Source organism: Diospyros lotus, chromosome 1, assembly GCF_014633365.1.
Source record: "Diospyros lotus cultivar Yz01 chromosome 1, ASM1463336v1, whole genome shotgun sequence".
Taxonomy (NCBI): domain Eukaryota; kingdom Viridiplantae; phylum Streptophyta; class Magnoliopsida; order Ericales; family Ebenaceae; genus Diospyros; species Diospyros lotus.
Window position 1 is genome coordinate 49,012,163 of NC_068338.1, and position 21,771 is coordinate 49,033,933.

General features: G+C 36.0%; 3 protein-coding genes across 4 annotated transcripts; 1 reads left to right on the forward strand and 2 right to left on the reverse strand.

Moving 5' to 3' along the window:
• Positions 1 to 221: 221 nt before the first annotated feature.
• LOC127804639 (WRKY DNA-binding transcription factor 70) lies at positions 222 to 1,953 on the reverse strand. Of its 2 annotated transcripts, none has more exons than XM_052341544.1 (3): positions 1,584 to 1,953; positions 1,040 to 1,141; positions 222 to 798 (listed from the first exon to the last, which is right to left on the reverse strand). In XM_052341544.1, exons 1-3 carry the CDS (start codon positions 1,916 to 1,918, stop codon positions 342 to 344), a joined length of 894 nt encoding a protein of 297 aa, XP_052197504.1. In that variant the 5' UTR covers positions 1,919 to 1,953; the 3' UTR covers positions 222 to 341. The 2 variants fall into 2 exon arrangements, with proteins under 2 accessions (XP_052197504.1, XP_052197494.1); XM_052341534.1 differs by having other exon boundaries at positions 222 to 810.
• Positions 1,954 to 7,705: 5,752 nt separating this feature from the next.
• Positions 7,706 to 11,706, forward strand: LOC127804650 (rhodanese-like domain-containing protein 7). Its single transcript, XM_052341557.1, has 5 exons — positions 7,706 to 8,134; positions 9,061 to 9,312; positions 9,430 to 9,528; positions 10,039 to 10,323; positions 11,103 to 11,706. Exons 1-5 carry the CDS (start codon positions 7,757 to 7,759, stop codon positions 11,466 to 11,468), a joined length of 1,380 nt encoding a protein of 459 aa, XP_052197517.1. The 5' UTR covers positions 7,706 to 7,756; the 3' UTR covers positions 11,469 to 11,706.
• Positions 11,707 to 20,525: 8,819 nt separating this feature from the next.
• On the reverse strand, positions 20,526 to 21,489 carry LOC127804657 (uncharacterized). The gene has a single exon (XM_052341568.1). The coding sequence runs from the start codon at positions 21,456 to 21,458 to the stop codon at positions 21,012 to 21,014; it is 447 nt and encodes a 148-aa protein (XP_052197528.1). The 5' UTR covers positions 21,459 to 21,489; the 3' UTR covers positions 20,526 to 21,011.
• Positions 21,490 to 21,771: the final 282 nt, after the last annotated feature.

Below are 21,771 nucleotides of genomic sequence, written 5' to 3' on the forward strand. Positions count from 1 at the left end.
CAAAGTATTAAAGGTCTCGAATTTATAAATGCATGGGGGCATAAAATTAATTTGAAATTGGAGCATTAATTTGCATGTTCTTCATATATATATATATATTTAAGTTGGTGCTTAAATTCACGCTATATATATAGGATTAAAATGGATTAATGAAGAGAACAACTGGATCACGACGCGCGACTCAGGAAATTAAGGTTTCATAGAATAGAAGCGGATGAAAATTAAGTTACACACACACGTTCAGAGTTGTGACTAATTAAGAACAGAAGAGAAGAGAAGAGAAGATCGATCACAAGCAACGATATGTACCTCACTGATCGATCGAGTGCCTAACTAACTAATTAAAGGAGTTCAATCTCGTCTAAACGAAAATCATTCTCAAAATCCGCCGACTCGGTCCAGAGATCCATGTCCTGCAGGCCTCGAGAACTCGCCGATCCACCGCCATTAATGTCCGACGTCCACGGCGCTGTTTCGCCAAGAGAAGGCGGGCACTCCAACGGCATCATCAGATCATCCGCCCATCTGGCGGTGCAGGCGTCAGGATCAGCCGGTTCATTTTTGCTCGGACGTTCATCGTTTCGCCTCTCTTCCTCGATTTCTTCTCTTTGGCTGGAAATCTTCGGCTCGGAACCAAATTGACGATGATCCAAATCGGAATCGTTCTTCAGCGAAGGCTGAACTGTATGTCCACATGAATGGCGGCCGAAGTAAGTCATCTTTAACATGCCAGGTTGTTCTTGCATTCTCTGGACTTGCTTTGTTGCTCGGCAGCCACGATCGTGTTTGTGTGCGCACCTAAAATAGCACCTCCAGCATAATAACATATTGAATTTGTTAGACGATAACCGATCAACTTTATTGTGAATATATATATATAGGAGATGTGAATTGGCATTGAAAACTTAGTTTTATATATTTAGATCGAGTTTGTCCTTCGTAGTCGCTTTCGTCAAAGTGCGTAAAGGGTTTTAATTTGATGAGTAATAGAATTATTAATCTCGAGCTCCCGGAGATATGTATATATATGATCAATTACCTTGGGAAAGTGCAATTGATGATCCGCTTTTGTCCGTACTTCCTCCAGGAGAAGCCGTCGGCCGCCGTCGGAGAGACTTGCACCCAGGAATCTGAAACCTTTCTGCACATCAGAGTATAATTGATGATGAATAATCTGGAGAGAAGATAAAAATTTACAGAAAGATATGGTGGACACTAGCTAGCTACTGGCAACCGCTTTCATCATATGTTCTTAATTTGTCCATTTCTAACAATCCACATCCACAATGCCATGAGAGCCAAGCAACCCATATTGCTTCTTATTTGAGCCCTTATCTTTTCTTTTTTTTTTTTTATAGTATTTTATGTAAAAAAATTTGTCACAACATATATAATTTGTATAACTAACTTCAAATAATATCAAAATTTCATATCAAGTGATATTAATCTCATTTGTGAACGAATTCATGCACGCATTTTTGTGTGCTCAGTTTTGGTGTGGTTGGTTTTGTGCTATATATATATATATATATAGGCGAGTTTACTCTTGGAAATAAAAGAAGAAAAATAGGAATAATCGTCACCTTTTCTTGTAACTACCCCGGCGATTCACCACCTTGTTCTCGCCGGAATCCGCAGGTCTCGGGCCACCACGAGCTTGAAGAGCCACTTGGCTAGTCGCCGGAATCTCATACAGCAGCTCATGGGACTCGCAGGAACCATTCATCCCTACTGAAAGAGTCTGAGTGAAAGATCTCAAGATTTTGACGACGAGCTCCTCAGCTGAGACTGAGCCATGGTCGCCGGAGGACTTGTCGAGCAGAACCAGAAGCTGGGTCGCCGCTTCTTGGCCCTTGACCAGCTCGTCGATCGCCTGTTTCCGGTGGGTTATTGACTTTTCCGGCCAGAGGGTAGCCATGATCTTCTTTTCTAGCTAGAAGAACTTTCAGAGAGAGAAATGATAAGTTACATATATACACAGATATAAATATACGGGGCTGGCGCTCCGATTTTGGTGCCCTACCCACTTTCAAGACTTTAGATGAATATGATATTAATAATTTATATAATTGAATTTTAAATTTGAATTTTTTTTAATGATTAAAGTATTATTTTTTTATAAAATTTTGATAAAAAATGATATTTATTATTTAAAAAATATTAAAATGTAGAAAAATTTACTAAACAATTAATTTTTTTTACAAAATTTATGAAATTGATATTTATTATTTGACAAACATTAAAATATAAAAAAATCACTAAAGTTTAATTTTTCCTATAAAATTTGTGGAATTGAGATTTATTATTTAAAAAATATTAAAATATAAAAAATTTCAAACGTGATGGTAGAATAAGTTAAATCAGTAACCTAAGAAACTTTTAATTTACAACCCACTACTCTATTAATTAAGTTTAAATAAAATTAATATAAATTATATATTTTAGCATATATAATTATATATTTAAAGTATATATTCAAAATTCAAACTTAATTTTGAAGGGGCACTACAGTGCCTTGACTGACTAGTCTTAGGGGGCACTACACTACCTTGACTGACTAGTCTCAAGGCTGGTCCTGTAAATATATATATATATATATATATACAAACATAGATGGAGAATCAAATTGTGGTAATTAATAGTAAGAATATTATTTTTATGTAATTTTGATATTGTATTTTATTGTGAATAAAAATATATGAAACACAATTAAAATAATTTAATAATATTATAGGAAGACCAATAAAAATGAGAATACTCAGTGAAATTGATAAAATAAAATATATATTTAGAAGAGACGAATAAATACTAAAGATTTTTAGCGAGAAATAGTTAAAAGTGATTATATTAATTATAAAATGACTTTTCTAGCTAATCTATGCAGTTATTGACACATGTTTGTTATGATATTAAAAAAATAAAGAAATTTATCCAAATAAAAAGTCACATTACTAAAATTATGTTTAAAGTTTACCTTAGATCAAATAAGGCTCTCAACAACCACCTAGGCTTCGTTTGGCTGGACGGTTTGACCGCTTATAAATTGATATAGTAGCTTTTAACTATCCAGTTTAATTATTTAAGTGTTTGGAAGCTGTATAACTTAAACGCTCATATATCGGCGTTTTACAAAAGTCTCAATCCACCAGCTTTTGAAAAAAGCTACTACTATTTAAGCTGAGTTGACTAAGTAAATCTCTACTTTATCCTCAATCTTTTCAACTATTTCCAAGCCATTGCCATCTTCTTCAACCTCCACAGCCATTGCCATCTTCTTCAACCTTTCACCTCTAGCCTGCCATTCTCGCCATCAGTTTTTCCAGCCGTCGCCGTCTACCAACACCCCCAGTTTTTCGACCGTCACTGTTGCCCCTGCTGTCCGCCATCGCCTTAGCTTTTCCTGCCCATTGCCCGTCGCCCCCAGCGTCTACTGACTTCCCACCCATCGCCCTCGTCTCCGCCGTTGCCCCCATCGTCCGCTGCCGTCATCTTCACAGTCTACCATCACCCCCAAGATCCGCCATCGCAGTCCGTCCGTCCATCTCCTCCTCTGCTCCTCAATGTCTCTGTATATGTATATATATATATATACATATTAATATATTTTTAATTAATTTTAACATATATATACACATTTATAACAATAATTTATAATTAATTTTATTTAAAATAATTATTTTATGTATTTTTTATATTATTAAATAATATATCTATTTTCGTCTTTTTATCATCTTTTATAGCTTATCAGCTATTTTAAACCAAACTCATAACTATCAACTAATAGCTTAAAAGAGCATTTTACCAAATACATTATTAGCTTAAACGCTACATCACTTAAACGCTATTACACAATTTAAACACTACCCAGCTTAAACGCTCTTAAAAAAAAGCCTAGCCAAACTAAGCCCTAATGCTGAAGTGATAGATCAATCTAGTATTTATTAATCAAAATATAAATTAAAAAAAATGAAATATAAAAAATATTTAAAATAAAGTATTTTTTTATTATATTTGTTAAATTTATTTAGTAACTATTAGAAAATAAGTTACATGACTTCTTATTTATCATTTTTTAAACATGTTTATCTCTCTCATCTCCAAATAAACATATTTTGGACCTTACATATAAGAAAAAAATAACCCATATGTCCTCCAGGGCATTTAAAAAGATTTAACAAATAGTTTGATAAAATTTTGGAATGCCTCTCAATCTTATCTTGATTATTCCATATCTTGATTTGAAAAATATTCAAACACTATCTTGATATAATATTATTTTACTCATTTTAATAAATACTACTTAAGTAAATTTCTAAATAGAAGAACCCAATTCAAATGGGAGATGTTAATTGAAATATCCTCCAAAACAAGATAAAAGTTTATTTTATTTGAACAATCCAAGTCAAAAAAAGGTCTATTTGTTAAGCCTTTTCTTAGAGGCAATTTATATCTAATAAACCTCAAACTTGAGGCAATTCTTAAGATATAAGGAGCAAATAAGCTCAAACCTAGCATGGAGATCATAAGATAGACATTTCAAGTATTATTTGTGTCCTCGTCTTCATAAGCTTAAAATATGATAAGTCACGTAAATCAACTCATTTCTAAATTTGTAGAACTAAAAGAAATAAACTAATTAATTAAGTATTTTTTGTGACACGGGTGAGATTGATCAATTCTTATTGTAATTATCGTCACGAAACTCAACCCAAAAGATATAAAAGAATGTTGGAAAGCTAGCCAAATGTACAACATTTAACACTACTCATATTAAATTTCAAGTTTTATCAAATTTTTGATCGACTTATAAATCAAAGTACCGGTATTTCAACTTACTTTTAAAATAATATATTTTTTATGCAGTATTTTAAATCTAAATAATGTAGATAAAATCTATTTAAAAATAATATATATTTATTATTCTTATTTAAAATAAAATAATATATATTTTTAAAAAATGATAAATGCTATTTTAATTTTAATGTAAAATTGGCTGCCCATTGTTGCAGGTAACCATCCGAAGTCACCCAATGACGTCGGGAAGGTGATGCCTTTTGGGTCAATTTGTGGGCCCCCCTTGTTCTCGTTTTCCTTGTCGCGGACCTCTTTCTAGAGATAGGCAAGAAAAGTCAAAAAAAGTAACATAAACGTACGAAAGCTTTGAATTTTCAACACACGGCTCACGCGTTGGAAAAAGTTGCCTTCGATGCGATGTGACGTATTATTTACCCTTCTCCTAGATTGAGATGGAAAATGATATTTTTGTTCCCACACATCCAAACAAAAGATTAAATAAAATTATATAATCTCTATACTTTTTTTAAACCTATTTATCATTTAAAATAAATAAGTGGTGTTCGTAAGTTAAATTGATTTTAAAATTTATATTTTATATTAGTCCAATTAGGTGAGAGTCTTAAATTTAATGATTGAATTTTGAACCCGCCTGACCGTAATATTAAGTCAATAAATAAATAAATAACACCATAATCAAATTAAATTGAAGAATATTTGGCTTAATTTGGAGATTTTTATTAAATTTTGAGAAATTAAATGAGGTATCAGTTTTAATATCTAATATTATTAACCTCTTTTTTTGAATATCGATCGTTAAGTTTTATAATATACCAAAAATACCTTTTATCTCTCATGCTTATGTCTCTTTCTCTTTTTCTTTAACAACGCTTTCTCCACCAATGGTGGTGGCTCCTTTCTCAAACTCTCATTTTATATCTATTTATTTGTACAAGAATCTAACTATGCTAGTTTTTTATATCCAATGATTTAATTCTGACACTGGGGCCACAATAATTTTAATAGAGAACAATTGAATTTTTTGAAACAAAATCATATTTAGGAAAGATGTTATAGTAGTGGAATTCTTTCGACAAGGTAGAACTCTTGGTGGTGTGCTTCTTCGGGCAAAGGCTAAGGCCTCTTGACAAGGGCAAGGCCTTAGCATTGAGACAAGGTCAAAACACCTTCATAGTAAGTCCAAAGTGCATGCAAGGCATTATCCTTGTGGCAAAACTAAACTTCATGACAAGGCCAAAACACCTCTCTGGCAAGGCCTTAGCCTCGCGGCAATGCCTTGCATCTCAGAAAGGCCAAAACACCTTCCTAATGATTGACACATGTCAACACTCGACATTTCTTGGATTCACGCCCTATAAATACCAACCTATAGGACTCATAATAGAAAGAAAAAATTTTGGTAAACTTTAAGCACTCAAAGCTTTCCAACTATTTTTTTTGGAGTATTTGTTTCTTTTGGGTACTAACTTAAGCATCGGAAGGTGATCACATTAGAAGATTGCCGCGAACTTTCTAACTCTCTTTGTGAGTATTAATAGGAATATAGAGCATCATTACGACAACACCTTTTTCTATTGACAATTACATCATTGCGACAACATATTTTCTCTTGGAATTATGTAATTACGACACTCTCATTCTTGTAGAACTTATATTTGGTATTCATGTTCACTTAATAAAGGATTTTATTATTGCGACAACATATTTTCTCATTAAATTACATCATTGTGACACTTTCATTCTTGTGGTAGTCACATTCGATATTCGTGTTCACTTGGTAAAGGTTTTGATTCTTGTGACACTTTTATTCTTGTGATAGTCACATTCGATATTTATGTTCATTTAGTAAAGGTTTTGGTCCTTACGACACTCACATTCTTGTGACAGTTTTGTTTCTCTAGCCAATTGTAGCACCCTCAATAACCTATACAATTTTAGCAGCATGAATCTCCTTTTAGTAGTATCATTTCTCTTGGACATCAACATTAGTTAGTTCTATGTAATCTAATCGTTGTATTTTTTACAACAACACTAAGGAACTCACCTAATATTTTTTTTATTTATTCTTTCATTTATCTCTCTACTCAATTCTTCAATCCTATTACTTTTTCTAAATCAATTACATTATTTGTCTCTAGACTTTACACTGTGCAGTACACTGCCCATTATATTTTAATTTTTGTTATTATAACTATTTTTTTATTAAAATTTAGTCCATCGTTTAATTTGTTGTCAAATCTTATTAACGAAGACCGGCATGATATATATATATATATATAATTCTCAAAATCTCACTTGATTACATAATTTAAATTACTTTGAATACTAAGTTATTTTAAGGTCGATATTCATATATATCACGTTAGTTTTTGTTAATAAAATTTGACAAAAAATTAAAAGAGGACTATTTTTTAAGAAAAATCAAATTTTAGCAATTATAATGCCAAAAACTAAAACACAATAATTAATTAATTTATGAACTAATTTATTATAAAATATAAAATTTAAAAATTAACAATGTAATTTAAAAGTTTAGGGTTCAAGTCCAAATCCTAACAATTTGTGTGATAGTCGTTGAGAGCGACTTATCATTAATAATTATTATTTTATTTTTAAATAAAGGTAAGAAGGGAAAAGATGATAAAAATAATAACTTTATTTTATTTTTCAACAACATGGAAAAGTATTTATAGTTTCTTAAAATAGAGGGAAGTTCTCCAAATTTAGCCTACTCAAAAAATGATGTATGTAATTTGTCTAATTAAAAAAATAAAAATTAAGCTAATTCATTCGCAATATTCTAGTCAGAGGGCTACAAGTCAAGCAAACCCTTTGCTTTGGCACCGAGCATCCATACGTCGTCGTTTTGGGCGGTGGCCGCGTGACCGAACACAGAAATTGGGTGGGCGACGGCGCTACGAGGCTTCCTAGTACGCGAGTTATGCTCAGGTGCGGCAGACTACAGCTACTGAGAATGCTATCGTCTTCATCCGGCCTTAACCCTAGTTTCAACCCAACCATCGCAATCGGAGCCGCCTCTGCAGCTCGTTCCCCATCCTCCACCCTCCCTCTCTTCAGCAACCACAATTTCTCCATCTCTTGCTCCCCGTTTTCTCCTCGCTCCATGACTCTCCCCAAATGCTTCTCTGCAACCACCAGGCCCATCGCCGTTCCGGACCCAACCGATTCTAGGAACGAGGGAGTGGAAACGAGTGGCTCTAGCTCGATGCCTCTCGTGGTGGTCTCCTTCTACAAGTTCGCAGATTTCCCTGACCACGCCGATTTGCGGAAACCCTTGAAGGACCTCTGCCAGCGGCTGGTAACTTATATTCCTCTCTCCGAGTGTACATTTGTATCAAATTTGAACGTTATCGTGCAAATTTGGTTGGTTTCTTGGTGGTTCTTCACTTTTGTTTCTTTGCTGCTGTTAAAGAAACTATATGCTTTAAAATTTGACTCTCATTGTTTGGATTTGCGGCAACTGTCGGAATGGAAAATAACCTTGACCGAAGAATTGAAAGAATTGTTTTTCATTTGTGTTAATTGGGAGTGAGGTCTCAATGTCGTTAAGCAATTAGTTAGGGTTTCCAGGTGGTTCTGAATTGAAATGCTTGTTGGGCAAGTTGAAGTGAGTTTCTTTTTAAGGTGTCAAATTTAGGTTCTTGCTTATCAGTATAATTGATTTTCATTAGTGATTGAATAATCCAACTGGTTTAGTGTCATGGGTCATGTGATTGAATGTTCAGGCGGTAGCATTTGTTTATCACATGGTGTTGCGTTGTTACGGCCATTATCAGGTACTGTTAAAAAAAACCGGGCTGCTGAGTTGAAAATGATGTTAGTTCCTAGAAGGAGCTCTGGGAGTGGATCTATTGGGTACGACGTGGACCATCTGTTCTGTATGAAGTCAATCATCAGAGATCAAACTAAGCTCACATCACATTAATCGTACTAGAAGTGGTCAGGGTGAAATGTGAAGGCCAAAAGGGTTGGGGCGAGCAGACTAACAATATAATATGGAATTGATGCCTATACAACATGCTTGACTGGCAGCGGAAACTTGTTTCCTTGGCCTGTATGTACTGATTGACATGATATTTCTTTTTCCGATTACTTTCTTCCTTTTGGCCCTTGCATATAAAGCCTCCTGCACCATTTTTCCTCTGTTAATGTTTTAGTGATCTTTTTTGGTTTTGATCTTATGCGCACATGTTGTTCCTGCCTCACCAAGCTGATAATGACCAGCGTGTTTCAGGAGGTATAATTCTTGCGCCGGAGGGAATCAATGGAAGTATATGTGGGACCCAGGAATCAGTGGAAAAAGTCCTTGAGTTAATTCAAACTGATAAGCGTCTTAAGGGGCTTAGACAAGTGGAGTCACCTGTGAGCCCTGAGGAGGAAGCCATCCACCATGGACACAGTAGTACTTCTCCCCTTGCTGCAGGAGATGATGCTCCCTTCCGATGGGATCATGTGAGAGTCAGGTTAAAGAGAGAGGTATATCTTTACTAGACCAAATGAGTGTTCCTTCATTTGGACCACAGATCCCTTCTTTGGAAAGGTTAGGAATGCTTTTGTTATGCAGATTTTATTTTGCTTCTCTTGTGTGAACAGATTGTTTCTCTTGGCATGCCTACTGTATCTCCTGCTGAAAGAGTTGGAAAGTATGTAAGCCCAAAGGACTGGAATGCGTTGATTAGTGATCCAGACACGGTAACTAACCAAATCCAAATTCTCCATGTGAATTTTGAATTGATTGATGTATTTTCTTTTGTTTGTGCAATTTATAATCCAGTAAGTAAGAAATGCAGTTTTCCTTCCAATAAATCGTAATTTAGGTTAGCACTAATGAAGCCAATTCCTTTGGAGCAGTTTTGATTTATAACTGGTAGGGCAACAAATATGTTTACTTGAGTTCTCAGGCTGCATCGTTTTCATATTGCTACGACTTATATTCAGTTTATTGTTTGGTATTTCTAGTTGATATTTCTCTCTGTGAAGTTCTTAAAGATGTTGGCCATCACCATTTTCTGTTTTTAATTGATAAAGACGCATTTACATTTTACCTTACTTATTGCCACTAACAAACATATTCACTATTTTTTATATATTTGTTTCTGATATCATCAGTTCCTCTGCATCCAGACACATGGAAAGTGGTCAGGCTACATTTTTTCAAAGGTGTTAGGCATTAACTGGTTTCTGACCTGGCTTAATCATCAGGTGGTGATTGATGTGCGAAATGACTACGAAATTAGAATTGGGAGATTCAAAGGAGCCGTTGATCCACACACCACGGCGTTCCGGGAATTCCCATCTTGGATTGAAGAGGAGTTTCAAGTTACTGAAACAGAAGCTCAGGTGAGGTTGAATAATTCAGATGGAAGCACCCAACAGCATGTAGAGAACCAAGGATGTCAAATGCCACCTCGTGTTGCAATGTATTGCACAGGTGGGATTCGATGTGAGAAAGCTTCAAGTTTTCTCCTCAGCAAAGGTTTCGGAGAGGTAAATTTTGTTATATTATTCCCTGCCACATTATGGATCAAATTACTCCATAAAAAGAGCATTTAATCAATTTACATGATGGATTCTGGCAGTGAACCCCTCAGAGGGACACTCCAACACATGATGGTTTCCCCTATGCGTTTACATAAATGGCCATTATCCAGAACTCTGGCACTTTTAATATTCCCCCATCCTTTTGTTTCTTTACCTAATTTAAGAAATGCATATGGTTGTAGATTAGAAATTTAAGTTTACTTTAGAGATTTAAAGCAAATTACCTGTAACTAAGGGGGGAAAAAGAACCCTTATTGTTTAGTGCTTTCAACTTAATCATGGTATCTACTAACACCCCCACTATAATTTTCTGTTTGAATGTTTCTGTGGAATAAAACTTTTTTCTCCTTTTATATATGCCAAAAAGTTTAGTAATTGTTGTTTGTATGCATGTATGCTTGTGGAGAACAATGCAAGATTAGAAGGGTTAAGTACACAATATAATGTTTTGAAACACCAGGAGTTACTGGCATAGAGCATGAATTTTCTTGTTACGGAAGGAGTAACATTTTGGTAGAACACATATTTTCACTGATTAAGCACTATTGGATCAAAACCTTGCCCCATAGAAAAAGGGTACCAAAAAAGGGAAACGTTTTCCTGTTTAGGAAGCATATGGCTGCCACATTCTCCATGTCATAACAATATTTCGCGCTCGCCTTTGCTTATGTAATTCACGGATGGTAATCACTCTTTCTGCATGTTTGGTTCTTGCTTGTTGGCAGGTTTACCATCTGGAAGGGGGTATTCTGAAATATCTGGAGGAAGTCCCCAAGACGGAGAGCCTGTGGGAGGGCGAATGCTTTGTCTTCGACAAGCGAGTCTCAGTCGATCATGGCTTGGTACAGGGAACTTTCAAACTATGCTATGGTTGTAAACAACCAGTTAGCGATGCCGACATGGAAGCTCCAGAATGGGAATATGGAGTCACTTGCCCACACTGTTACTCAATGAAATCAGAAGAGGAGAAGGAGAGAGCAAGAGCTCGACAAAGGCAGTTTGAGACATGGGGTGTTATTGGAGGCCCAGATAAGGGTCGCCGGCCGGCCAGAAAAACCAGCGGTGATACCAAGTTCTCAAAATCCCTCTAGTCATTCTGGAATGAATTTTGTCTTCTGATGTTGGGTTTTTCTTCTTTTGACATTCCAATGCTTGTGGCAGGCAGATGAATGTTTTTGGGTGTTTCTTCTGTTTTTGCATGCCTCTTCTCCATATTTCCCCCCCTCTTTAGTAGGAGTAGGATTCCAAGCCCCTGTCGTTTTATTTTCTTTAATGCTTGTTACCTTCTATTTTAAGGGCTGGCTATTTTTGCCATACTATTTTTCCATACATTCTAAATCTTATCACGGGCATTACATTTTAAAAATTGAGAGGAAAGAGAATTGAGGGTCAAATTAGGGACTTATTTTCAACTTTTATTAAAAGTTTAAAGCTATCTTAATTAGAAAATAAATTATGTTTGAAAGTACTTTTATCTATTTGGTTAATCAAAAATATTATTTTATTATATTTTATGTTATATTAATATAAATATATAATATATTCATATATAAATTTTATTAAAAATGTGACAAATAAATATTAAAATAATATTTTTGTTAGTTAATAATAGGGTGGACAAAACACAAAATATTGCATTTATTTGAAGGAAAAAAGAAAAAAAAAAAAACGAAGGAAAGCGATTGGTTAGGAGGCTGGGGCCCCGACGCCCAATGCATAAAATACTCTGTAGTCTTCCTTTTCATGTAGTATTTGTTTTCCGTCATTGGGCTGATACATCTCTGCTATCGCGATCGATCCAATTGAAGCTTTTGAGTTAGGGTTTGGTTAGATTTGGGCGAAGAAGATTGTGGATGATGGCCGGAGCAGCTGCCGCTGGATCTGGGGGTCTTTTCAAGTTCCTCTCCCCAAGGCTCCGCCCCCAATCCACCGACTTCCAGGCCGCCGCCATGTGGGGTGTCGCTGCTACCACCACCGCTATCTGGCTCATCCAGGTCCTCCTCTCTCTCTCTCTCTCTATATATATATATATATGTTTGTGCGCGCGCCTGTATTTGCTAGCACGGGTCTCTGTCATCGAAGTCGGTAGTTACGATCTGCGGATTAACCTGTTAAAAATCCGAGCCTTTAATGGGTTCTCAACGTTCGTGTTACTGTCTCCTTTGTTGTGCCTTTGTTTTTCTATATTTTTCTTGTTGGCATTTCTGATTTTTCTGATGTGACTTTGGGGATTGGGTTATTGATCGCTCAACTGGCGACCCCATATGCTTTCGCTTTCGCGCGCTCAACTGATGTGTTTACATGCGTGAATCAACGTTCATGTGATTAAATATCTTTTCATGTGATTGAGTTTGCCAATTCATGAAGCTCGTGATGGGTTAAGTACCGAGTTCTTTATATTATTATATGCAGAATGTTAGCTTTATGCCAAAATTGAGATTGGCTTGTTGCTTGACAAATTTAGGTGCATATTCTAGGAAATATATCTTCATTTATTTCATGTTACCTTCAACAATTTGATGTAGTGCTAGAGTGTCTCAGTTGCCTGTATTTTGAGTAATTGGGTCGACAAATGGAACCATATTGGCTCCCTCTCATTATTAAGTGCATTTTGGTCAATGCTTTTCTTGGTCATATTCTGTCAATTACTAGTATAATCTTTGGTGGACCAGGAATTTCATCGTGAGAGGGGGGGGGGGGGGGGCAATATAGATTTACTAAAGGGTGATAATATTAAATTTATGTGTAGGGAGAAGGGTCAAAATCTCTCTCCCTGGGGAGTGGGGAATAATGTTAAATTATTCAACCCAAATTCCTGGGTCTGCTTGTGATTTTAGTCTTGTTTCTAATCAGAATTTTGATCTAATTGTTGGTTTTGGAAATACCCATTCCCCCCCTGCATATATGCCTGTGGTGGAGTAATTTTTATGTAGTAACAGTTCTAACATGATTACTTGATAGATTTCTGTGATTGCAATTCAAGATTAGTTAGTGATATTTGTTATTTCACTCTTATTTTAAATACTTGGTACTCAGATTCTGACTTGTGTTCTCTAAAAGCCCTTTTGGGTATTCATTGTGTTTTTTATGCTTGTATATTTTCATTTTTGTAGAATTTTCTTTTGTCCTATAATCTATCTGTTTACTTCCCATTGGAAAGATGTTCCTCTAGAGCTCTATCTATGAATGTTGGTTTGGGGTTAGCTAGAAGCTTTGGATTCACAAACTTTGATGTCAATGCATGTAAAGCAACACTGGTCCTTTTATGGAGTGGATGTGTTATGTTAGTCATCGTGGACAGACATTCAACAACACTTCCGAATACTCATCAGTACTCATCATTCTTATTTAAACTTATGCTGCTATTTGTAATTTCTTTTTTTAAATTGGGTGTTCTTAGATACTTTGAGTAGACCTATATTCATAGCAAGGACATACATATCAATCAATTAAACAAATTAGATTTACGCTAAAAATATAGAATAATCAATTGGAAATCAATTCTAAAAAGTACAAGAAACTCTCTCCGTTCTCTCTCTCTCTGTCCTACCCACCCCCAAACTCCTTGTCTACGACTCTATGCTATGCTCTCTCTTAGCTAATTTAGCCCCCATACACTCTCTCTCTAGAAATTCAACTCCCATATGCTCTCTCTTTTAATTAGATTTACACTACAAATATAGAATAATCAATTGGAAATCAATTATAAAAAGTACAAGAAAGTTAGAAACTCTCTCCGTTCTCTCTCTCTCTCCCCTCCCCACCCCCAAATTCCTTGTCTACAACTCTATGCTATGCACTCTCTCTCTAGAAATTCAACTCCCATATGCTCTCTTTCTCTCTCTGAGTATATATGTATATATGTACATTTATATATCAATCCCCTGCATATTCTATAATTTGATGAAGGAGAATTTTTCTCACATCTCCCCATATTTCTCTTTTCAACATTTCGAGGAAATTGAGAATCATGGAATTGGAAGCGGTGAATGAGGAAAATGAGATTGAATCAGAAAGTGTGATGGTTGGTTCACGAGGACAATCACTTGTGAAATTGGCAGTCTTAATTCTCTAGTTCGGACTTGCCTTTAGATTTCCTTTCTAAAAACCAACTGGGATTTTGAATGTTGCAGAGAATACTTTCATGTAGAACACTACAAGACCTGCCCAATTTCTGTAGATGGGCAAACCTCATTATCTTCGCAATTTGACATCATTTTCCTTAATTTGCTGCTCCCAATCCCATTTCTTTTCTCTCTTTGATTTTCTTTCTTTTTTTGTCCCCTGTTTGAGTCTCCATGATTTTCAGTTTCTTTTCTCTCTCTAGAATCCATACTCCACTTTTTTCACAAATTAGGAGATCTGCATATAGAAAGAATCCATGCTCACATGAAAGTCTAGAATTCATGTAGCCAACCCCACATAGTGGGATAAAGGCTGGATATGTTGTTGTTGTTGTTGTTGTTGTTTAGGAGATATGCATATAGAAAGAGAATGCATATATAGAGTTGCACAGAATTTGGGGGTTGAACTCCATCGGCACAATTCAAAACCCTTACATCAATAATCTAATTCTATTTGCAAAGTGTCACTCTAATGCAATCTGGAAATTATGTCATATAAATCGTCATCAAAGTCGTTCATTCCTTCCCTTCACCTCATGATTAGGAGAACATTAATAATTTTGTGTTTGTATGAATCTATCATTTCCCTTATAAATTTCTAATTCAATATTTTGTAGCATAAAACTTTCAAGTTCTTTATATTATATTTTTCCAAAATAGATTGTAATGTTTTATTTATGCTTCTTTTCTAATATGGAGATTGTGGAAAATTGTTTCTTGACATTCTGATATGACAGGCTATAAATTTGTATAATTTAAAATAAGTAAACAGTTGCTATTTTCATGCGTGCATGTAAAATATGATTTTATTAGTTGATTTCGGGTTGCTTTGTCGTGTCTTAATGTTTTTAAAAATTATTGTGTCACCGTGTCCATGTGCTATATTAGCATTTGGATCATATCTGAATTTGTAGGCGTTGAGCTTCTTTTGGATGTGTAAATTTGTCATTTTTGTGTAATGGAATACTTCAAGGGAACAACCTCCTAGAACTTCAAAACCACAAATCTTTTGTGGAGACAGTGCTCGTTGTAGATGATTTGTTAAAAGATTCTAGTACTTCAAAATTTCTTTAGAAATCTGTAATATTGACTAGCTATTAGTTAGCCAAAAAAGAAGAGCAGCAATTTTATCTTTTCAGTTTGTGTTAGGATCTTACCCTTCTTTCAAGAGCTTGCTGTATTGATTTATTAGATGGTTCTTCTCATTGCCTTGTATTTTGCAGGTTCTCCTAAAATTTTACTCTCTACCTTAGAAAACCATAGTTCATTTCTCCTTTCAAAATGTCACATACATATTTTTTCTTTCATTTATTTAAGTTTGACACTTTCTTTTTGGTTATATTTTGCATCTTCTTGTCTACTGACTTTCTGAATGTTTCACAGCCTTTTGATTGGTTGAAGAAGACATTTCTTGAGAAACCAGAGCCTGCAGATAAGTGAATAGAGGCCTGACGTTCGGATGGTAAAACTGACTGATAATTTCCCAACGCCTATGAGAAACTGCAAATAGGGCATTATTTGAATAATGCAGTTTTTATTTTTCTTCCCTGTCATTATATCATGGTGGGGCTGTTTTGGCATTATTTCTGGGATGATGGATGAACTTGTCTCTCTTGTGTTTGTGGAGTGGATCTCTGTTTTTCGTAATTCTTCATAGAACTTTTTTGCTCTCTCTCTCTCTCTCTCTCTCCTGTGAGATCACTTATTTGCTTTCATTTCTGTAGATCTATTGGTGCGTTCTATGTGACTACGGTTTGAATCTCTTTGGGGCCGATCTTATACACGGATTTTGTTGTGCTTACTTGTCACTTGTGCGTGAGGATTTTATCTAGTGCTTAAATTCAGCGAGTTTTACTTTTCCGATAAGTGACTGTGAATCCTCCTCGTGTGGGAAAAAAAAAATAAAAAAAATTGATGTTGTTGGAAATGATGGTGAATATATGCCAATCATATTGATTAATGGCCTGGTAGGATGTTTCAATCTTTCGGTTTGCAAATTAAACAGCAATTAGAGGCCTCCGCCAGTTAGCTTTTATAACACATGCTCCATGTCTCTCATTTCTTCTAGTTGTTAAACCACTACGGTTGCTCTTGCAAATGGGATTTTCTATGTTTTGAATCTGATAATATAAGGGCTTTGCTCGGTAGTGTTTATATATATATATATATTTTCAAAGAAATAGAAGGCCCTCCAAGAAATAGCTATATTTGTAGAATTTTTAAGTTGTCGATTTTAATTGATGGATTAACATTTATGATTATTGAAATAAAGTATTTAAAAGTAAAATATATATATGTATATACACATATTTTACTTAAAAAAAAAAAAAGAAACTATATTTGTGGCGCATTTCTGAAAGGAAAAAAGGACGGGCTGCACCTACTGTTAAATGTTAATTGCGAATTTCTGATGCTCTATTGGGCAACCCGAATGAGAGGCCTAAAATTGGTTAGATAGATGAAGCCCGGCCCCAATAGCGGCCCATAATTGAACGGATTGCCAGTTCATTCCAACTTCCCGCCAAGATTCCCACTTCTTCTTCTTTCTTTCGTCATCGGGGAGCTTCAGATCGCCGCTGTAGCAGTCGGCTTAGACAGGGAACTCAGACCTGTACCGCTGCCTTCGTTTTAGCCCCTGCCTCCACTACTTCTCTTCTGTCACCCTTCTTCGTAGGCTCTCTCTCTCTCTCTCTCTCTCTCTCTATACACATGTTTCTGTCTTTTTATTGGTGGAAGCGTACGGAATACGTGTTGGTGTGTCGGTGATAAATTTCGATGTATCGCCGAAACAGAGGTTGTGCTTGCGTGAAGTAGTGATGGAAAAGGACCTGCCTGATTCATCATTCGAAGCGGTGATCAGACACGTATCTTTCTTTCCTTCTAATTGCCCTTCTTTCCGTCCATTTCTGACTTGCTAACATTTCTTTCCGTCCATTTCTGACTTCCTAACATCTCCGTTATTATTGAATCCTCTCGTTTTAGATAGAAAGAATAGAAAGAGAGAAAATTATTTATATTCGAGCCTTAGTGCGCCTTTGACTACAACTGAATATGAGGTGTGTTCCGTACAATAAAAGATTTAGGTTATGATTTGGTTTGCCTGGAAAGCCTTGGAGGATCCTAGGAAGAAAAAGGATGGATTTGTGAAGTGTCTGTGGATGTAGAATTTCATTTTGAGAGAATTAACTACAGGATACTAGAGGTACACGGTTCACAACTATATCATAGTGTAGTGAACAATGAACATGATGGACCAGATTGCTGCAAAAAGGGTTTCCATGGAGATCTGAATAATCCAAGCTTCTCATTGATGGATACAGATCTAGAAATTTATCTTATATATACACATCAGGAGTCCTTTGACAAGAAGGGGTAAGGAAAGCTTGAATCTAACAGCACCTACACTTGATTTGGCAGGCAGCGTTTTGGGTGAAAGGGATCTGATGGAGTTAGAATAGTAATGCAAAAGAAAAACAACAATAACTTGAGAATATGTCAAGAGGTAGAGGAGTTGATACACAATTAAGAATCCCCGTCCAGAAGTTTTAGGAGATATCCATTGTGCAAGCTGATGGACGATTAAGAATCTTTGTCTAGGAGATATTCATCATGCAAGCTTCTAAACATGTCAAAACAAAGATATTAATGCATTAGACAAGTTCTTCGAATCCAACTCCATGGAAAAGTTTCAAGCATACTTGCAGGAGGTTATTTTACTAATTTTACTAGGCCTAAGCTTGAAATTAGAGCTCTAAAATCACAGCTCTTCTTAACCATGCAGCACATTCTCTAGCCTCCTGGGCAGGATCAAGGAAAATTTCTGAAATTTGAGTTCCCTAGAAGTTTGTCATAGTGATCTATGCCACTCATCTTCGTTTGTAATCCTTCCAGAAGCTTCTCCTCTTGAAACATCCCAGTAGTCCGGTCTTCCTTTTAAGATTATCAGTTAAAAAAAAAGAAAGAAAAACTTCGAGCTCTTAAATTGTCTACAGCTATAGATTTAAAAGACCCAACCTAGGTAATTCTCAAGGCTGTTCTCTTTTAGTCTCTTGTATATCTACCCTGTTTCTTAGTAAAAATGGGTAAAGTTCGCATATTCTTCCGTCTTGAGGAAATCTTCAGGAATAGTCAATTCTCAGATTACCTATGTGCTGCAGCAAATACTCATTAGAATACATATTGCAAAGGAAGTTGTGCATAGCAAAAGAAAAAATGGAAGTCTTTTGATGTATGGAAGTAAGTGTTGGGTTCCTCACCCACATATTATTTCATTGAAGCCCAATAAGAATTTGTTGGCCCATTGGAATAATAATTGTTCAATTGCATGTAATAAATTATAGTGACAGATAGGAGGGGATGACCTGTTCAAAGGAGAATTGGACCTTTGGCTTGAGACGCCTATCAATTAGCTTTGGCTTGCGGGAACTTCTTGTAAGAAAACGTCATTGACCATTAGTATTTTCGCCTTGCGGTTTTAGTTTGGGAGAGACGTGATTGCGACTTTAAGTGGCTGTTTTGGAGAAGATTTTTGCGACAATTTTTGTGGCCGTAACAAAATGCTTGATTTTTTGTCTGATTTGAGTTAAAATTTTAGGAGATTCTTCCATCTAACGCGGGCAATATTTTGTACGATGAATTTCGTGATACATCCCTTTTTTTGTCATTATGGGTGAGATTGTTCTGATTAATATGGGATATTCCATTGTTTCCACCATGAGAATATAAAAAGTTGATATTCGATTATCATAACGTTATTTGCAGCTAAAACTTCTTATATTCGATATTGTTAATAGTAAACTTCCATCAAAATATTGTCCCATAATTTTTCCTTTCGCACTAAAAGATTTTTCCATTTTAATTCTTATGTTCCTATGTGATTTATGATTCATTCTGTTTGTTTCAACTATTATAATAATTATCTAGTACTTCGTAGGGAGAATTTTATTCTATTTTCTGTGTATTCTCCCAACACTACGAGTCTATAAGATAATAATTAAACCTCATTTCTCAAGCTATGTGCAGTGCCTTTTAGCGCTGGTCACGGCTCAGACTTCCTACAACTAAATATGAACTTGCATGAAAAGAAAATAGGGTGTTTAATTGCAATTAAATATGAACTCAATTTTAAGGTGCGGTATCAAAGTTATATGAAAAGAAAATAGGTGCTAAGCAATTTAATTGTCTAAAAATTATTTACATGAAAATTATTAATTAATTTAATTTTTAATCTAAAAATTATCATATTTTTTAATTTTTGATGTTTTGATTACAATTATTTTCATGTTATCCCCCTCCTCACCCCCAATTTTTTTGTTATTATGGTTTGTTTATTTTATTTTTTAGATTACACACTATCATTCGTGTTTTCGTCGAATCTCTTTTAAAGTCAAAATTAAGAATATATATGAGTGATTAGAATTTTTTTTTTTTTGTTTTGAATTTACATCTACCAGCACTTAACAAGAATTACTCTAAAAAAAAAAAATACTTGTTTGCTTTCTCCCAAAAATCAATCCCAGCGATGGACTTACAAGTCCCTCCTTTGCCACCCTGCTTGCTTATCTTGGGTAAGACTTGGGAGGATTCTGGTACGAAAAAGGATGGGTTTTCCTGTTTTGTTATTTTCATGTCTGTGTCAGAGCTTTACCTCCCTTAAGCAAACCGTGCGCATACCTTCCTTGCATTATGGGGATGATTTGTGAGGTGCTGCACGCTTGAGGCAATATTATTATTATTATTTTAAACTAGGTAAACATTGAAGCAACACTTTGGTCTCAATGATGTGACACAGAATCTTCATGGCATCAGATATTCTATTTTTTAATTGCTAATCAAAGGAGGAGATATTCTATTACATGATTTAATTAGTCATGAGATACAATTCAATGGGTTTTGAATTATAAGCGAGAAGAAAACATTGATAACAAGATTTTCCGTTTGGTTTCACTTTTTGATCTGAGAAGTCATATTCTTTTGGGTGGGGGAAAAGTCTTCGACATCTTAGAGAGAGAGCACATCCCAACAAGAAGAAAATTAATCCGTGCATAAGCGGAGAACTGAGAACTGTAATAAGGTACAGAAACATATCTCCAGTAAGAGAAAGTTAGAGAATGTGTAGAATTTTAGATATCGAGACTGGAGGGCACATCACTTCCCTATCCGCCTCTCCGGGCCCGGGCTCGGACACCGCTTCTGACTGCCCGCCGTAAGGTAGCGCAAAGAGTGCCCGTTCGGAAGGTTCCCCAAACCTTCCTTCACTAGAGGGGAGAGATCCTAACACACCACATAAAACTAGAAAAGACAGCCAAAGAAGACAATGACCTATTAAAAAAATAAAAATAAATTAAAGACGATGCATATTTGAACTAGCTTTCATTTCTTGCTATTTTGCTGGTTTCCTTTCCTGGGAAGCGATGAAGAAACCGACCTGTTCTTGCCCATCTCTGTGACCCATCTCACATACTGAGCAACCCAAATCTCTTTACATATGGAGAGATAGATGGATACAAATCAAGATTGGTGAGGAGGGTTGGTGTTGCTTTCCTTGAGATTCTGGAAAACTCTGGAACTGTGGTCGAAGATGTGAGCTCTTCTATTATAATCTGTAGGCTCTTTACCTTCATCTTCCCCCATAATGGCTTCTCTCTCCAAGCATTCCATCAGCTCCACTATACCCTTTTCCTCTCCCCCTCCCTTGCACTTGTCTATCCACAGGCCACCACCTAACATACCCATCTCTTCTTCCAACTTCTTCTCCATCTCCACCGCCGCCGCCGCCCCCCCTTTGGAGCACTCTACCGCCGCCAGGAATGGCCGCTGGTTCCGCTGCAGCCCCGAGCATAGCTTCTGAGTCTCAATGGGTTTTGAAGAAAATCTGGATTTGGGTGTGGGAAGAGATGGCCGGAAGTGGGTTGCTTTGATGGCATAATAATAACAGTAGGAAGCCTCCATCGCCATGTGACTTGAGACTTAATTTGGTTTGCTGAATCGTGGGAAATTAAGGCTATATATAGGATAGGAAAAATAGGTTTGCAACGTGGCGAAAGGTTGTCACGTGTAAGGCAATGGATGGCGTGCCGGAGGATGCGAGTGGCACGGGCTTTGAGGCGCGTAAGACGCCACGTCTCTTTCGGCGGTTCCCGGCGGGTGGCTTCCTCAATTATCCTGAGGGTATGAGGTCATGCATGAGGTTGAGACCCAAGAAAAGGGATGCCGTGCGGCTTTGGAATTTTCTCCCTTTCCCTGATTGGTTGGCCCTAACATGGAGGGC

Excerpts from the sequence above, each read along its gene's own strand:
- LOC127804639 (XM_052341534.1), bottom strand. The coding sequence starts at position 1,918 with ATGGCTACCCTCTGGCCGGAAAAGTCAATAACCCACCGGAAACAGGCG. Across the intron at positions 1,142-1,583 it reads CGGGGTAGTTACAAGAAAAG|AAAGGTTTCAGATTCCTGGG; the intron begins GTGACGATTATT and ends TCTGATGTGCAG. Across the intron at positions 811-1,039 it reads ATCAATTGCACTTTCCCAAG|GTGCTATTTTAGGTGCGCAC; the intron begins GTAATTGATCAT and ends ATTATGCTGGAG.
- LOC127804650 (XM_052341557.1), top strand. The coding sequence starts at position 7,757 with ATGCTCAGGTGCGGCAGACTACAGCTACTGAGAATGCTATCGTCTTCA. Across the intron at positions 9,529-10,038 it reads TGATTAGTGATCCAGACACG|GTGGTGATTGATGTGCGAAA; the intron begins GTAACTAACCAA and ends CTTAATCATCAG. Across the intron at positions 10,324-11,102 it reads TCAGCAAAGGTTTCGGAGAG|GTTTACCATCTGGAAGGGGG; the intron begins GTAAATTTTGTT and ends GCTTGTTGGCAG.
- LOC127804657 (XM_052341568.1), bottom strand. The coding sequence starts at position 21,458 with ATGGCGATGGAGGCTTCCTACTGTTATTATTATGCCATCAAAGCAACC.